At 56.9% G+C, this 14591-nt stretch overlaps 1 protein-coding gene across 2 annotated transcripts; it reads left to right on the top strand.

Annotated features, from left to right (window-relative positions):
- The first annotated feature begins 6 nt into the window (after positions 1–6).
- SRF (serum response factor) lies at positions 7–13572 on the top strand. 2 transcript variants are annotated; one of them, XM_026083338.1, is made up of 8 exons: positions 7–81; positions 1308–1574; positions 6574–6835; positions 7178–7357; positions 8774–8893; positions 9730–9921; positions 10476–10552; positions 10819–13572. In XM_026083338.1, the coding sequence occupies exons 1-8, from the start codon at positions 10–12 to the stop codon at positions 10912–10914; spliced, it is 1266 nt and encodes a 421-aa protein (XP_025939123.1). In that variant the 5' UTR covers positions 7–9; the 3' UTR covers positions 10915–13572. The 2 variants fall into 2 exon arrangements, with proteins under 2 accessions (XP_025939123.1, XP_025939133.1); XM_026083348.1 differs by lacking the exon at positions 7178–7357.
- The last annotated feature ends 1019 nt before the right edge of the window (positions 13573–14591 follow it).

Here is a 14591-nt window from a genome sequence, read left to right as displayed (position 1 = left end):
AAGATCAAGATGGAGTTCATCGACAACAAGCTGCGGCGCTACACCACCTTCAGCAAGAGGAAGACCGGCATCATGAAGAAGGTGCGGCCCCCGGGGCACCGGCGAGCCCCGGGCGGGACGGGGCGAGCCGGCGGCGGGGCCGGGCGGCGGGGCCGTGCCCGGAAGCGGCAGCGGCTTCCCGCTCCCGGCAGCCGGAGCCGGGCGCTGGGGGCTCCGTGGCCCCAGCTGCCTCCGCGGAGCCGGCGCGCCCGGCCTGCTCGCGGGAGCCCCCGGGCTGCGGCCTGGGGCTGGTCCTGGGGGGCTCCGGGAAGGGGCCCCGGGGCCGCGGCAGCCTGGGGATGCCCCGTGTGCCGGCCGCGGGGAAGGCCCATCCCTACGCAGCTTCGGTGCCCTTGGGCAGAGCCGGCTGGGCGCCCGTGGGTGCCCCTCTGCGGGTGGTTGTTCCCCAGGAAGGTGCGGAGCTGGGGTGCTGCCTCTGGCTGTGCTGCCCTTCCCCATCCAGCGTTCAATGGGGCCGGTTCCTTAGCAGACCTTTCTGCGACCCTTGGGCTGGCTCCATGGCTGTTTGGTTCAGATGCTCTCGGTGGTGCCGGGAGGCTGCACAAGGCCAAAGTAGGAATTTAGTAGGGTTTTGTATGCCGTCGGATGTTGCTGGCTCATCTGCAACCCCCTTGGCACTCAGAGCATCCTTCTGCACAGCTGTTCAGTGCTGCATCCCAGCCAAGCTGGGCTTCACCCAGCCTGGGAAAATGGGCACGGCTGTGGGGTGCCACCAGGGTACAGCCTGGTTCAGTAGGATGCTGGATGAGGCAACCCTGTCTGTGGTAGTGCTGTGCGCTAGCTCACGTGAGACCTGTGGGGTGGCCACCTGGCTGGGGTGTGGGTGAGGGGAAGAAGGTCACTGAGACACGTGCAGGTGGAATAGCATCCTTTCAGCCAGCCCAGCAGAGGAGAGCAGGGAGGCATCCAGATGTGTCTGGAGAGATTGGTGGGATGTCCAGGACTGGGGCAGCCCAACGCCCCTATATCCTCCTGGGAATATCCAGAGGAGACTCTTTTCCTGTGATCTCCTGGTGTACACATTCCCTAAGGGTATGCTAAGGGAGATGGGAACTCGGCGTGGGATGCTTCAACGTACAGGGCAGTCTTGGGCCAAAGCTCCTCTGGGGTAACGATCAGGGAGCTGGAGCTGGTGTGAGTGAAAGGGCCATGGCAGGAACATGGTGGCATGTTGGGGACTCTTGTCCTGTTGGCATACGTGTCCTTGCTGTCTGTGACTCCTGGTTCTTCCCTTGTGCCACTGGCAGGCCTACGAGCTTTCCACACTGACAGGCACCCAAGTCCTGCTGCTGGTGGCCAGTGAGACGGGCCATGTGTACACCTTTGCCACGCGGAAGCTGCAGCCCATGATCACCAGTGAGACGGGGAAAGCACTGATCCAGACGTGTCTCAACTCCCCGGACTCGCCCCCACGCTCGGACCCCACCACTGACCAGCGCATGAGCGCCACGGGCTTCGAGGAGACTGACCTCACCTACCAGGTGTCGGAGTCGGACAGCAGCGGGGAGACCAAGGTAACGGCTGTGCACCCAGGAGTGTGGCTGGGCACCCCGGGGCGCTGTGGGCTGTGCTGTGGGCCTGCGCTGGGAGCCCTGAACATCTCCAGCCCTTGTTGAGTAGTGGACTGGGAGACCAAGGATGGATCTCCCCTTCTGCCATGACTCCAGCAAGCTATTGCCATGGCCTCCCAGGGCTGACTTCTTGACTTGGCCAGCATTGGCAGTGATTTGGGGAAGCAGGGGAGTGGGTGGCAGGTGTCCCAGCCCTGGCTTTTGCAGCGGGTCACCCCCCAGCCCAGCCCACCCCCTGGGCAGCTCCCAGCGCTGTTATCTCTCCCTGGGCGTCTCCATGCTCTTGCACTCATTGATAAAAATTTGATTCTGCCTCCATGGCCTTATAAGGCCTGGTTTCCCTCGACAGAGTCCCTGGCAGGGCCCCTCACATTCCTTATAAGCTGCAGCTGTCTCTTGCTTTGGTGCCGTTTTGGAAGGGGGCAGGGAGGACATGGGGAATGGAAACATTTGGCTGGACAGACCATTTCTGCTCCCTGCCTGGCGTCCCTGCAGGCGCCAGCTCTTGCCTGCCCGCGTTACTAGTGGTCCTTCGCCCTGGGTGCTGTGGAAGGCCTGCTGGTGGGTGCAGAGCCAGGCAACGGCCCCTTTCTGCTGGGGAAAGTACCCGTTGCATCTTGGGACAGGGGTTTTGCGTGGCCTTGCATCCCTGTGTGCTGGTCTTATGGGAAAGCTGGCTCCCTTGTCTCCACTGCTTCCTTTGCAGCCTGGTGCTTGGGTCTGTGGGTGCTGGAAGTCAGGGTCTTGGTGACATGAGGCTGGGATGGTGCTGTGAGCTGACATTTTTGCTGCGGCTTCCAGGCGCTGCATGGAGTGCAGCTGGGGTGCTGTGAGTTGCTGCAGCTCTGCTGAACCTGTGCTTGTGGGCTGGGTATCGGACTTGTTGCAAAAGTACCCTGCCAGCTGGAGTTCTGAACTGTCTGCAGTAGTCCTCTGGCTGGCTGTGTGCAAGCCCCCATGTAGCCACAGCAGCAGCCTTGCCATGCTGTGGCCACTAAACATGAAGCAAAGCGTTTGTCTCTGCGCTGTTGGTGGTGCTAAAGGCAGTGAGAGCAGCCCCGAGGCATGCCCCCGTGCATTGTGTCTGGTGCTGTAGGGATGCTCAGATGTGTGTCTGCATCCCGTGGCAGCTGTGGTCTCTGCATGCCTGCTTCCCAGTGTGTATGCAGCGCTGCACTGAGCAAAGACTTGTTGCTGCTGAGCCCTGGGAAGCATAAGCTGTCCCAGAGGTCCCTGCAGGTGGAGGAACTGCTGCAGGCCAGGTTGTCGTGGACTAGAGACCCCCACACCGGGTCCTTGGCTTCCACTGGAGCCCAGTTGGGTCCCTGGAAAGGTTTCCCACTGACAGGAGCACTACAGTAGTCCTGGTTTGGCATTAACTCCCTTGGGCGCCTCTGATTTCCAGTCTGAGCTGTGCCAGCCCTTTCTAGTAGGCGAAGGAGCCTGTTGCCACCAGTGATCTCTCCCTTGTGCAGTCTGTGTTTGTAAGCACTTTGATCTGTGGGCTTCTCCTCCTGGATGAAAAGGCAAACGAGCCCTCTGTGCATCTTGTGATGAGACAGGTTGTCTGTGCCTGGAGTAATCTGGAGGTGCAGGAAGGGCTGGACATGGAAGCTGACCTGTCCCTGGCATGGTTTGTCCACAAGCTGTCTCTTAAAACTTCCCTGAAAATGTTGCCAACTAACCCCAAAGGAAACGTGCTCTTGGGGCAGTTACTCTGCAGAGGAGGTCTTCTAGACACAGCTTCTCTCCACCTGCTTTCTGACGCAGGCCCTGCTTGGTGCCCCATGGGCTCCATCTCTGGACTTGCAGGCTGTGATGCCTGCTGTGGCATGTGTGGTTGCATCTCGTGGCCATGGCCAGCATTTGGTGTGGGACTGGAAGAGCCCTCTGGCCACTCTGAGGCCAGGAGCCTGGCTTGATGCTCTGGTAGAGATCAGCCCTGTTGGGACAGACCAAGGAACCCTGTAAGGGCAAAGGGAGTCTGTGGGTGGGCCATGCTGGGTGGCTGGTATTGCTGCTGGGGGGTAAGTGGTACAAAGGGCTGGGCTATGGGTGCCGTGTTTGATGAGGTGGCAGGGAATTAAGTGTCTGGACTGCTCATGTTGCAGCTGGGGCTGCAGGATGCTGTGCTATGAAGACAGCAGCTATGCTCCGACAGCAGTGCTGTTGTGCTCTGACCCACATGGTCTTTTGAAGGGCCCAAAGGAAATGGCACCCACCAGTAATCCCTTCAATGCTGCTATGTGTGGGAGGGGATTTTGGAGAGAGCTCAAGAGCTTGGGACTAGAGTAAAAGCCCTGATCTGGTGACCTGTTTTGGGGTGGTGGGGAGGTGGGGCTTTCTGCCCCAGCTGCAACGTGAGGCAGGTGCTAGAGCCCAGGAGGGGTTCTCCCAAGGCTGATTTTTTTTTTTTTTCTCACCAAGGCTGATTTTCCTGTAATGCCCCTGTAATGATGCTAGCTGGTATTTTTGGGCCATGCTGAGCAGCATCATCCCAGGCAGCCTCTGGGAGCCATGGTGATGGAGCAGGATTGCCTTGCTCATGGAGAGAGGAGCTGCCCAGGGCCCTGCTGCAGTCCCTGGACTGGCCTGGGCCATGCCCTCCAGTCCCCTCCTGCTGAGCATTCATGGTGCTGTGGGTCTTTGGGCCTGGTATAGACATCTCTCCCCGCTGTGTTGCACCCCTCTGCAATGTATCCCCTAGGCCTTGTTCTGCAAACCAGAGCTTGCAGTGAGCTCTGGAGTGGGGTGGGTCATGTGCAGATGGATCAGCAGGGGGGAGGGCCTTCAGGGCTGCTCTGCTGCCTCAGGATTGTCCCTGGCCCCCTGGGTGATCCCAGCTGGGGGTGGTCCATGGCTTCGCTGCAGAGGCTTGGATCCTACTGCCGGCTGGCCCTGTGCACATGGTCTGGGCTTTGCAGAGCTCTGGAGGGAGCCAAGGTGCCCAGGGCTCCTAGGCATCCCAGACTGGCTGTGGGGGAAGACAGTGGGGGTCTGGCCCTGTGGGCTGTCCCAACTCCCTTTCTGTACTTAGAGCTATCATTGCAGCCCAAGAGAAATGCAGCAGAGGTGGGAGGAACCTGGGTCTCACCTGGGGCACAGTATGGGGTGGGCAGGATTGGAGCCTGCTGCCATGGCCTCCCTCCCAAGCATCTCTGCTTTCATGACTCTGCTGGGATTTGCCCTCGTGTGTGCAGAGAGTCCTGGTGATCCCCCGAGTAGGGTGCCATGGATCTTTTGGGATGCCTTTTCCATCCCTGAGAGGATATAGTATGGGGTGATGCTGAGGGCCATAGCTGGTTGGGGACTCTGTCTCGGGGTGCTCAGCTGTGGGGCTGGATGTGGAGATGAGGGAGCCTGGCTTTTCCAGCTGGAAACATTGTGTGCCCTGCCTTGGTTGGAGTGTTCTGCCCTGTCACCTGGGTGGGGAGGATGCCCACAGCTTCCATGCCCTGTGTAGGATGGTGGGAGTGTGCAGTTGAGCTCATGGAAAGTGCATCTGCCTAGCTCTGCTCTGTTATCACGTGCCTTTTCTAATTCGGACCACGGGGACTGTGGTGCCAAGGTGGAGGGGCTCTACTCTCCTCCTTCCCTGGGCCCTGGGGCAGGGCTGGGTGCCCAGGATTGGCTCTCCCTGTCCAAAATGGGCTGCCTTCCCTTTTTTAGCTGTTCGTTGAGCTGTGAATTCCTCGTTCCTGGCAGCTTGACAAGCTGGGAACAAGGCGTAGCACGTGGGAGAGATGGGCCCACCAGCCTGCAGCGGGAGGGGTGGGAGCACAGCGGCCTTAACCCTTCCCAGGCATGCTGGCGGCTGAGGCGGGGCACGGGGACAGCAGGTCCTTGTGGCACATGCTTACATGATAGCTTGTGGAACAGTGTCTTCGCAATCCAGGCTAGCTGAGCAGGATGGGAGAGGGGCCATGGAGACCCTGAGTATCCAAAAGAGGATCTGGGGGAAGGAGGCATGTTAGGTGCAGCATGACTGTGTGGGGCAGTTGTAGCCGTGCTGGGCTCACTTGGCTCCTGCAGATCCACGCCACGTCCTGCTGCATGCTCTGTAGCTGCAGAAGCTGGGGCACTGGGTACCCTGCATCCTCCTGCCTTGGTCCCAGACCCAGTGCTCCTGGTGCCTGGCTTTCCTGGCAATGCTGTCCTCAGCCTGGCATAGAGCATCGGCACTCCTTGTAGGAGCACGGTGCATGCTGGCTGTAGCTAATGTGTGGGATCCCTCAGAAGCACTTGCATCGTGCCTGTCTCTTGCTAGTGGTTTGGGTGCTTACCATGGCCATGCTCTCCCTTCTCCTTTGCTCTCGGAGCTTTGCAGAGGCATTGCCCAGAGCCTGCTAAAGCAGGCTGGGTTGTGTTTGGACCTTGCTGGCATCCCTGGTGCTTGGGATTGGGTTCAACCCCTCTCCATCGTCCCTTTCCATGTGCAGCTGACTGCTGCCTTTAAGAGCCAGTTCTCGGCTTGCTCTTAGCCATGTGTTTCCTGCTGTAAGGGCGGTGGTGTGTATTCCTGACAGGAGATGATGCGTTTGCCTTTGAGTCTGTCCCTGCAAGGACTGCTCTTGCCTTTTGGTGCCAAAAAGCAGCTATTCCTTTCTTAAAGCCTAAGGGGACTCCTGGGTTCCTGGAGAGGGAAAGGGTTGCTCTGTCCCGTGATGTCTTAAAAGGAGGTTTCTCAGGGGACCTGTGCAGCCCTGGGCTTTCATCCAAGGTTGACAGTGAGCTCTCTCCAGCTCTCCTGATGCTGTGTTATTGGGCACAGTCTCCTCACGTTTGCTCAATACACTCCTCTCTGCTCCATGTGCTTGCAGTGGGCTATGGGTATGTTTTGGCACAGAGTTGCAACGTACAGAGTCTAGCTTGGCCATGTGGGCAGATGTTGACTGGACCAAGGGTCTGGGCTGAGCTCTCACCATCTTGTCTCATCCAACAGGACACGCTGAAGCCAGCATTCACCGTCACCAACCTGCCAGGGACGACATCCACCATCCAGACAGCCCCCACCACCTCGACCTCCATGCAGGTCAGCAGCGGCCCCTCATTTCCCATCACTAATTACCTGGCGCCTGTGTCTGCCAGCATCAGCCCCAATGCTGTCACGAGTGCCAATGGAACAGTGCTGAAGACTACCGGAGCCAGTGCGGTGACATCTGGGGGCCTCATGCAGATACCTACTGGCTTCACCCTCATGTCAGGTCAGTGTCTATCAGGGCTGAGGACTGTGTCCATCCATCTCGTTATCTGGAGTGTATTGCTGCCCTCCCTGGGAGAGGAGACCAAGCTGCTGGTGGAGGCAGAGTGGCTGCTGTCGTAGGGTGAAGCTGGCTGGGCTCTGTTGCTCGAGCCCAGCTGAGCCAGAGGCTGGAGAAGGGACATGTAGTGACTATTTCCCCCAGGGCACTGTTAGTTGGCCCTGTTGCTGGGAATAGCGTGATGGCAGGGAGCTGAGCTGGGACCCCAGGGGAGCACCAAGGAGCCGGGAGGGAGTGAAAAGAGCTGGTCATGACGAAGCCTTTCTTTCTCCCTCCTTTCGGCAGGTGCTTCCCTTTCTCCGGGGACCCCTACCATTCCTCTCACTCAGTTACAGCCGCACTCCCTGGCTCTTTCCAGCCAGCAGGGCCAGGCGGTTGCGGGTATGGCTGGACAGCTGCAGCAGGCACAGCAGACAGTCTTCCGCTTCCCCGCCAGAGCTGGAGGGCAGATCGTGTCGCTGACAGGTCAGCACTCGCTTCTCCTTCCCTTGCTTGAGGTGGGGGGATGGAGGTGCCCCTGGGAGGGTCCCAGGCCCTGGTCAGAGAGCTGATCCCAGCAGAGGCAGGATTACGGAGGAGTGCAAGGGGCTGACTCTGGCCCTGGGGGAGAGGTGGGAAGGCAGGAGCAGCGTCCTAAAGGATGCAGACTAAGGGGAGCAGCAGGTTGTCCATCTTCTGCCCCCAGGGTTTACCCTGGGTCTGATGAAAGTGGAGGAGACATGTTCGCTATTGGAGCCACACTAAGGCTGAGCTGTGCTGCTGGGAGGAGTGACGGAGAGAGACTGGGGGGCGCTCAGATGCCCAGTGACTGTTGTTTGTGTGCTGGCATTTGGCTCTGAGCAGCTGCCCTTGCTTTTGGACACAGATTTGCTGTCAGTTGCTAAACCATAGTGCAGGGGATGGCTTATGAGAGACCCAAAGTGGTAGAAGGAAAAGTGTCATCGTGCTGTCTTGTGTGCATCGTCCCTTATAGGAATTCCTTGTGCCAAGTTGAGGCTGTCCGGGCATTGTGCTAGGGCTCGGTGTGTTCCCAGCTGTGGTTTCAGACCGCAGGGCTAGATTTCCTTTGTGTGGGAAGCTGTGACATGGGTACCATGAGACACCATTTCTCATGTCCTGCCTGTTTGTGCCCAAGATGAGTCTGCTGGCCTGTGTGCTTTCCTGGGGCCCTTAAAGAAGCAAGTGGACAGTGTGGTCCTGCACAAGGGGGACTGGGTTTCCTTTGTGATCCTCAGGAGCTATGGGGATAATGAATGTGTGTCTCTGGTTTGGTGTGTGGGCAGATGCCCAGCCTGGGTGAGGTGGCCTTGTCCCTGCTCTCTGGTGTCCCTTGCTCTTCTCTCTGGAGACAGAACCTGAGCCTGAGCGTGGAGGTAGTGGGGCCCTGCTGGCCTGGGCATTTGGGCTCTCACAATTTTCGTGATGCTGTTAGCTGATCTTTGGCTAACAACAAAGTTCTGTTCTGCTTGGCAGAACATGGGGAGCACTGGGGGCCCATGCCAGTCCTCTTCTCCTGGCATGCCAGTGTCTTCTGTGCTGTGCCCTGGTGGATCCAGGAATGGTGAGGAGGTCCCACACATCCCTGAACTGTGCTTAGGAGTTGGAGAAAAGCTGCTGTGGCCTTTCCAGGGAGGAGCCCTGCTGGCCAGCCAGCCCCTCCTTGGCTGCTGTGTGCCAGCAAAGGGCAGGTTTTGGGTCAGGGTCTTGTTTCTGCCACGTGCTGCCCTTGGCTGCCCTTCCCCAGTGCAGTGCAGAGCCAGGCTGCAGAGGTCTGCTGTGGCCTGAATGAGACTGGGGTGGGGGTGGGGTCTCTACATCCCCTGCACAAGCCCAGAGTGCCCACATTGCTCTGTAGGCTCAAGGGCTCCTTTCTTTCCCTAGGTGGTACTATGGCTCAGCAGGTCCCAGTCCAGGCGATCCAGGTGCACCAGGCACCGCAGCAGACGTCCCCCTCTAGTGACAGCAGCACTGACCTTACCCAGACCTCTTCCAGTGGAACAGGTAATCAGTACATTATGATAACCATATTCTCTTTTCCTTCCTAACTGCTGCTGATAACCTCCACTGATAGACCTTGTGTCTGCTCCCTGCCCAGGACTCTTCTCTCAGTCCAATTCTATCCCAGCCTTTCTGACAGCTTCCTGGGGGTATTTATCCCCAAATTAATGTGTCTGGAAACACAGTTGTCTTTTTCCTGTTGCCAGCCCCTGGGGCTGGCTACGCTACATCTAGATAGATGTTGCTGTGCATAGGGCACCTCGCGTGGGGTTGCTGAGCCTCTCCAGATCTGTCACATGCTCTAACTTGCAGCATGTAGCTGGGGAGCAGGCTGCTGTAGTCTTCCCAGTTCCCAGCTGGTTTCTTAGGGCTGAGCAAGCCAGCATTGCCCCTAGCACAAGGCATTGGCTCATGTCCATTTGAGATTTTTTACTGTACATGCAGAGGACGGCTCTGTCGTCAGCAAAATCCAACTTCAGGTGCCCAGATGCGGGCTGAATCTAGTCCAACAGCTTTATTAAAGCTTTCTTAGGAAACATGTATCTTGGGTTGAATTAGATCCTGGGATATTTGGCTACCATGCCTTTCCTTCCTCTCATCCTCACTGACGCAGGGAGAGATTTGAGCTCTCCTGCCCTTTGCCTGGGGTTTTTCCCTGGCAGCTTGGGAGAACAAGATTGGCGTCTGTGTCCCTGCTGCTCCAGGGCACTATGCCAAAGGTGTCCTGGAGCTGGCTGTGCCATGCTTTTGGGGCATGTAGTAGCTGAGGGAGAGATGCTGAGCAGGCGTGTGAGTGGAGCAGACTCCTTTCCTGTGGCTTATATGTATCTTGGTGCCAGTGACCCTCCCGGCAACCATCATGACGTCGTCTGTGCCAACCACTGTGGGTGGCCACATGATGTACCCCAGCCCACATGCGGTGATGTACGCGCCCACATCTGGCCTCACGGATGGTGGACTCGCAGTCCTCAACGCTTTCTCACAGGCGCCTTCGGCAATGCAGGTGTCCCACAGCCAGGTCCAGGATCAGGGTAAGCTGTGTGGGCTGATGCTCCCGTATGCACTCTGACACCCTGATTTCTTCTCTCACATATATGAATGTTACATGTTTATTCCAAAGGGTTTTCTCCTAAGTGGTCCTAACTGTGCCATGCAAGGCCTGGCAAGGGTGATGCTTGAGATGTGCTTTTAGATCCTCCCATCATTCTCCTGTGCAAGGGATTGCTTGAGCCATTTGCTGGTGAAGATGTGAGGGTTGCCAGTGAGGGTGGGATACAGGGCAGGCAGTGGAGGGAGCTGGGAGCAGCCCTGCTGGCTGCTCTGGAAAGGATGTGTGGCTGCGTGAGGGGATGAAGCAGAATGAAGCCGTGCAGGCAACACTTGGACTGGGGGCTTATGCCTCTTTCTCTCAGCATTTGGAAAAACAGTGCATGTGGCTTTCACCTGGGATGCCTTAGTGTATGCAAACAGGCACCTTCATCCTTGTGAAGCTTCACAGAGTTCAGAGGAAAGGCTCAGGAAAGAACCATAGGGGAGCACTACTTAGGGGACGGTGTCATTCCTGCTTTCCCTCTGTCCATGGCAGGTGGCGTCCCTCAAGTGTTCCTGACAGCTCCATCAGGCACTGTTCAGATCCCAGTCTCAGCTGTCCAGCTTCACCAGGTAGGTATAAAGTGCTGCTTGTGGGTGTTGAGGGGGTGTCCTTGCTCCCCTCACAGGGCAGTGTTGACCCTGCTCTGTCCCTGCTTGCAGGGCCAGTCCTCAGCCTCTGAGAGCTGGGAATGCTGCCTGTTCTACCCACCTCTGGGTGTGGAGGTTCCATCCTCCTTGATCGGGTGCCCGGGAGGGACGATGCCATCCTGGCTGCTGGTGTGCCTGATCTGAGGGCATGCCATCCCCCAGTGCTTGCTCCTCCCTTCTCTCTCTAGATGGCTGTTATCGGGCAGCAGAGCAGCAGTGGCAGCAGCCTGACGGAGCTGCAGGTGGTCAACTTGGACACCTCACATGGCGCCAAGAGTGACTGAGGCCTCTGCTGCTGGCCTTGTGCCGTCCCTGGCCTGTTACGCCGGTGCCGGGGCTGGCAGCAATTCCTTCTCGTACAGACTGCACCAGTTATTTATTGTTGCCTTTTCACGTTTCCTTCACCCACACACACACGCGCGCACGCATACACACATGCGCACACCCCCTCCCCGCCCTCCCCAAATACAGGCATGTGTGTGGGGCTGCCGGACCCACACCAAGGGTGGAGCTGCGCTGGGGCCGTGCAGGGCTTGGGGGCATTTGGTTGCTGCGATAGCTGTGCTTTTCTCACGCCAGCCAAAGAAACTCCTCCCTCGTGGGGAGGGCGTGCTCCGCGCTGTAAATAAATACTGCGGGCCATTTCCAGTTGGAGGCTCTGGCTCCTTCAGGATGCTCCGAGTCGCCTCAGGCCCAGACCTGTCCCACAGGCCACAGCCCAAAGCAGCACGAGCTAAGGCTGTGCTGCTGGCCTCAGCAATGTGCCTTTGGGAGGGGTGACATGTCCTGGCCGTAGCAGCTGGCTCTGGGCTGTGTTGGGGAAGAGCAGTCAGCTCAGATGTGCATCTCGGGCTCAGCCTGTGTGTGCTCCCTCTGGACAGCAGTGGGGGCCTCCTCAGGCAGGGTGCTGCCTGCAGCCCGTGGCCTCATCCCCCTTGTATGCACTACAGTGAGCCCTCGGCCCTCAGTGCCTCCTTGTTGGGCCGCCTGGCAGGTTTGCAGCCCACCCTGCTCTGCCACTGGCAGACACCCTCACGCCGCCAAAGCGGTCAGTGGGTGCCCAGGACCACAATGACAACCCAGAGACCTTTTGGGGCGCTCTGCGGCCAGCCCAGCCCCACACTCTCGTCTTGGCCCTCACCGCGAGCAGTGCAGCCTCTATACGTCCAGGGGGATGTGTCTGGGTGTCTCCACATCCCCCTGCAGTTCTGGCCAGCGCTTCCTAAATTCCTGTGTGATACGAGGTGGAGGAACAACACAAGTGTCAAAGAAGAGCCCATGGGCACCAAGCTGCTGAGCAGGTGCTTCCTCTGGGTACCAGGGTGGCCCACAGGCTTTTCTGGGCTATGGAGGAGCTGCAGCAACACCTGTGCAGACATGGCAGGGCTGGGGGAAGAGGGCTGGAGCATGCCTGCTCCTGCAGGGGAGTTGCTGCAAGTGGCTCTGCTACCTAGCCCTGTCCCTGGAGGGAGAGCGAGCAAGTGAGAGAAGCTGCTGAATCCTTAGGGGAAGGAGCAGCTACTGTAACTTTTTTTTAAGTTAAAGACAAAAGAAGCCTTGAAAAAAAATGACTTTATTTTTCTAAGTGTTAAACTCAGTATTTATGTAATTCTTTAAGGAATAAAAGTTTGGCTCCTGTACAGTTTTCATGGGGTTTGTACCTGGGGGATGGGAGAGGGGTGGGTGGGCATGGAGGCAGGAAGGGGCCTTGCTTTTGAGTTTGTATTGTAACCTTGAATCATGTTCCTTCAGCATTAGCGTTTAAGCTGCGCTCTCTGCCCACCAGCATGTGCCAGGGACTGAGCTGGATGCTTGTTTTACTCTCCCCTGCGCTGAGGACTCCGTACCTTAATTTCAGGCTTAACTGGTGGGAGGCAAGTGAAGCAGCAGCTGCTCTGTAAGAGTGAGGAACCTGCCCCTTTGGAATAAGGGGCTTGCAGGGTGCCTGGCAGCCCCATCCATCTCCGCTCTGGGGGAGCGTGGCTGTTTTGGCATGGAGCAGTGCTGCCCACAACTGCTTGAGGGGCTGTGGGCATCCACAGTCCTCCCTGGGCTCTGAGGGGCTGATCCCTGCTCTCTGTCTGCTCATGATGCAGGTAGCCTCTCCTGAACTCCCGGCCTCAGCTGGTGCCACTCCTTAATGCACAGATATGGACAGGGCCTTTCCAAGTCCCCCTGTGCCAGGGCAGCTCCCAGAATGGTCTGCCAGCCCTAGTCTGCCATGCAGCCTCTGAAGGGCCCATGTGCAGCAGGATGGCCCATCTGGTGACGGTGACATAGCATGCTGCCTCCCCTTTGTAGCCTTGCTTGTAACAGTGATGCATATCCTGCAGCTGGGAACAATGGGGTTGCTGTGTGATGCCCCAGGCCGTTGTTAGGTGTATGGAGGCTGCTCAATGATCCCTCCAAAAACCAGGAGTGGTTAGCTAGGAGTTTGCCCAGGGAGAAGAACAGGGGTTGGGGTTTGTGTTATACTTTGCCTCAGCAGATCATCATGGCCTGGCTTTGCTCTGCTTTGCTTTTGCTAGCACTGTGGAGCAGAGCTGTTGGACTGGGGTGGCAGGAGCACCCCTGCTGCTACAGGGTGTTGCGCTGCATCCCCTCTCTGGCTCCCTAAAGGCAACCGCTGGTTAAACGCTAATGGTGTATTTTATTTAAGTGCAGACTTGTAAGAACACTTGTTTATCAGGGACGAAACGACATTTATTGTGTGGTGACATTTTTAGTTCATTTTACTGGTTTGGGGGTTGTGTGCGTGTGTGCGTGAGTGTGTGTGTGTGTGTGTGTATCAATGTGTGTGTGGGGGGGGTGGGTTATTTTTTCCAGTTTCCAGGGTTGTGTTTCTGGAAGGATGTGGAAGTAATCACAGTACTATGTACAGAGCTTTCTTTTGTATTAAAAAAAATTACTCTTTCAATAAATGTTATCATTTTGTGCACAGATTTGGGGTCTTGGCTGTCCTTTCTGAAAGCTGAGGAACAGTGCTGGTTGCCAGAGCATGGTGTGGGGTTAGAGAAGTAAGAACCAGGAGTTGAGCAGGAATGGGGACTTTTGAAGCATAAAACTGCCCCATGTCACAGGTGGTTACACAGAGGAGCACAAAGACCTTGATCAAGAGTTAAAACAGGGAGGGGAAACAGCAGGTTGCCCAAGGGGCCCAAGGTTGCTTACAACATGCAGTAACTAAGGCCAAGCAAAAGGAATTTTTTGTCATTGTAACATCAAAGAACAGACGGTCCCTCGGCCTGGCCCCAAGTGGATTATATATTGATGAGCTACCATGAATAAAGGGAGGACAGTAGTAGTTTTTAGTAGTGGCAGAGGAGGTTGCAGGACAGGTAGAAGAGTTTTGTGTGAAGATGTTGCTGCTAAGGTATTGTTTAAAGAACCATTTACCTGATACGGGACTTCTCAGATACCTGATGCTGGCCAAGGCCCTCTCACTGTGCGAGATGTCACGCAGTTGGTACCATAGGCTTGTGCATGTTCAGATGCAGTGGCATGTGCTGTACCATCCCCAGGCCTCTGAGCAAGGAGAAAGAATGACCTGTGCTGTAAAATAAAATAGTTGAAAGCATGCAGGCAGAGCAACACCCCCCTACCCCCCCCCCCCCGATACTGGCAGGCACTTGGTTCAGTTCTTAACTGAAAAACAGGTCATTCCCCTTCCTCCCTCCCAATTCCATTACTTTTGGACACCTGATGACTCAAAGGATAGAGCCCAACTGTTGTCACTATGAGGCCCAGCACCAAGGCTGTTATATTCTCTGCAGAAAACAGCTATGAGAAGATAAAGCAATATTCAAAGCCCAGACTGGAGAGGCGTTACTTAAAGCCAGGTTGAGGGCAGATGTCAATAGGCCCCTAAAAGCCAGGTTATGGCACATGGGGGATCAGTAATGTGATTAAAGATGGAAAGGAAACCTCACTTGTTGGAGACCAAAGGGAGGAGGGCTCATTA

Source organism: Apteryx rowi, unplaced genomic scaffold (assembly GCF_003343035.1).
Source record: "Apteryx rowi isolate R43461 unplaced genomic scaffold, aptRow1 scaffold_1179, whole genome shotgun sequence".
NCBI classification, from domain to species: Eukaryota; Metazoa; Chordata; class Aves; order Apterygiformes; family Apterygidae; genus Apteryx; species Apteryx rowi.
This window is presented reverse-complemented; position numbering and strand designations above follow the sequence as displayed.

Bases quoted from the DNA above. Each gene is read 5' to 3' on its own strand.
- SRF (XM_026083338.1), top strand. From the start codon at position 10: ATGGAGTTCATCGACAACAAGCTGCGGCGCTACACCACCTTCAGCAAG. The intron at 6,836-7,177 runs GTCAGTGTCTAT...TCCTTTCGGCAG, and splicing joins TGGCTTCACCCTCATGTCAG to GTGCTTCCCTTTCTCCGGGG. The intron at 10,553-10,818 runs GTAGGTATAAAG...TTCTCTCTCTAG, and splicing joins CAGCTGTCCAGCTTCACCAG to ATGGCTGTTATCGGGCAGCA.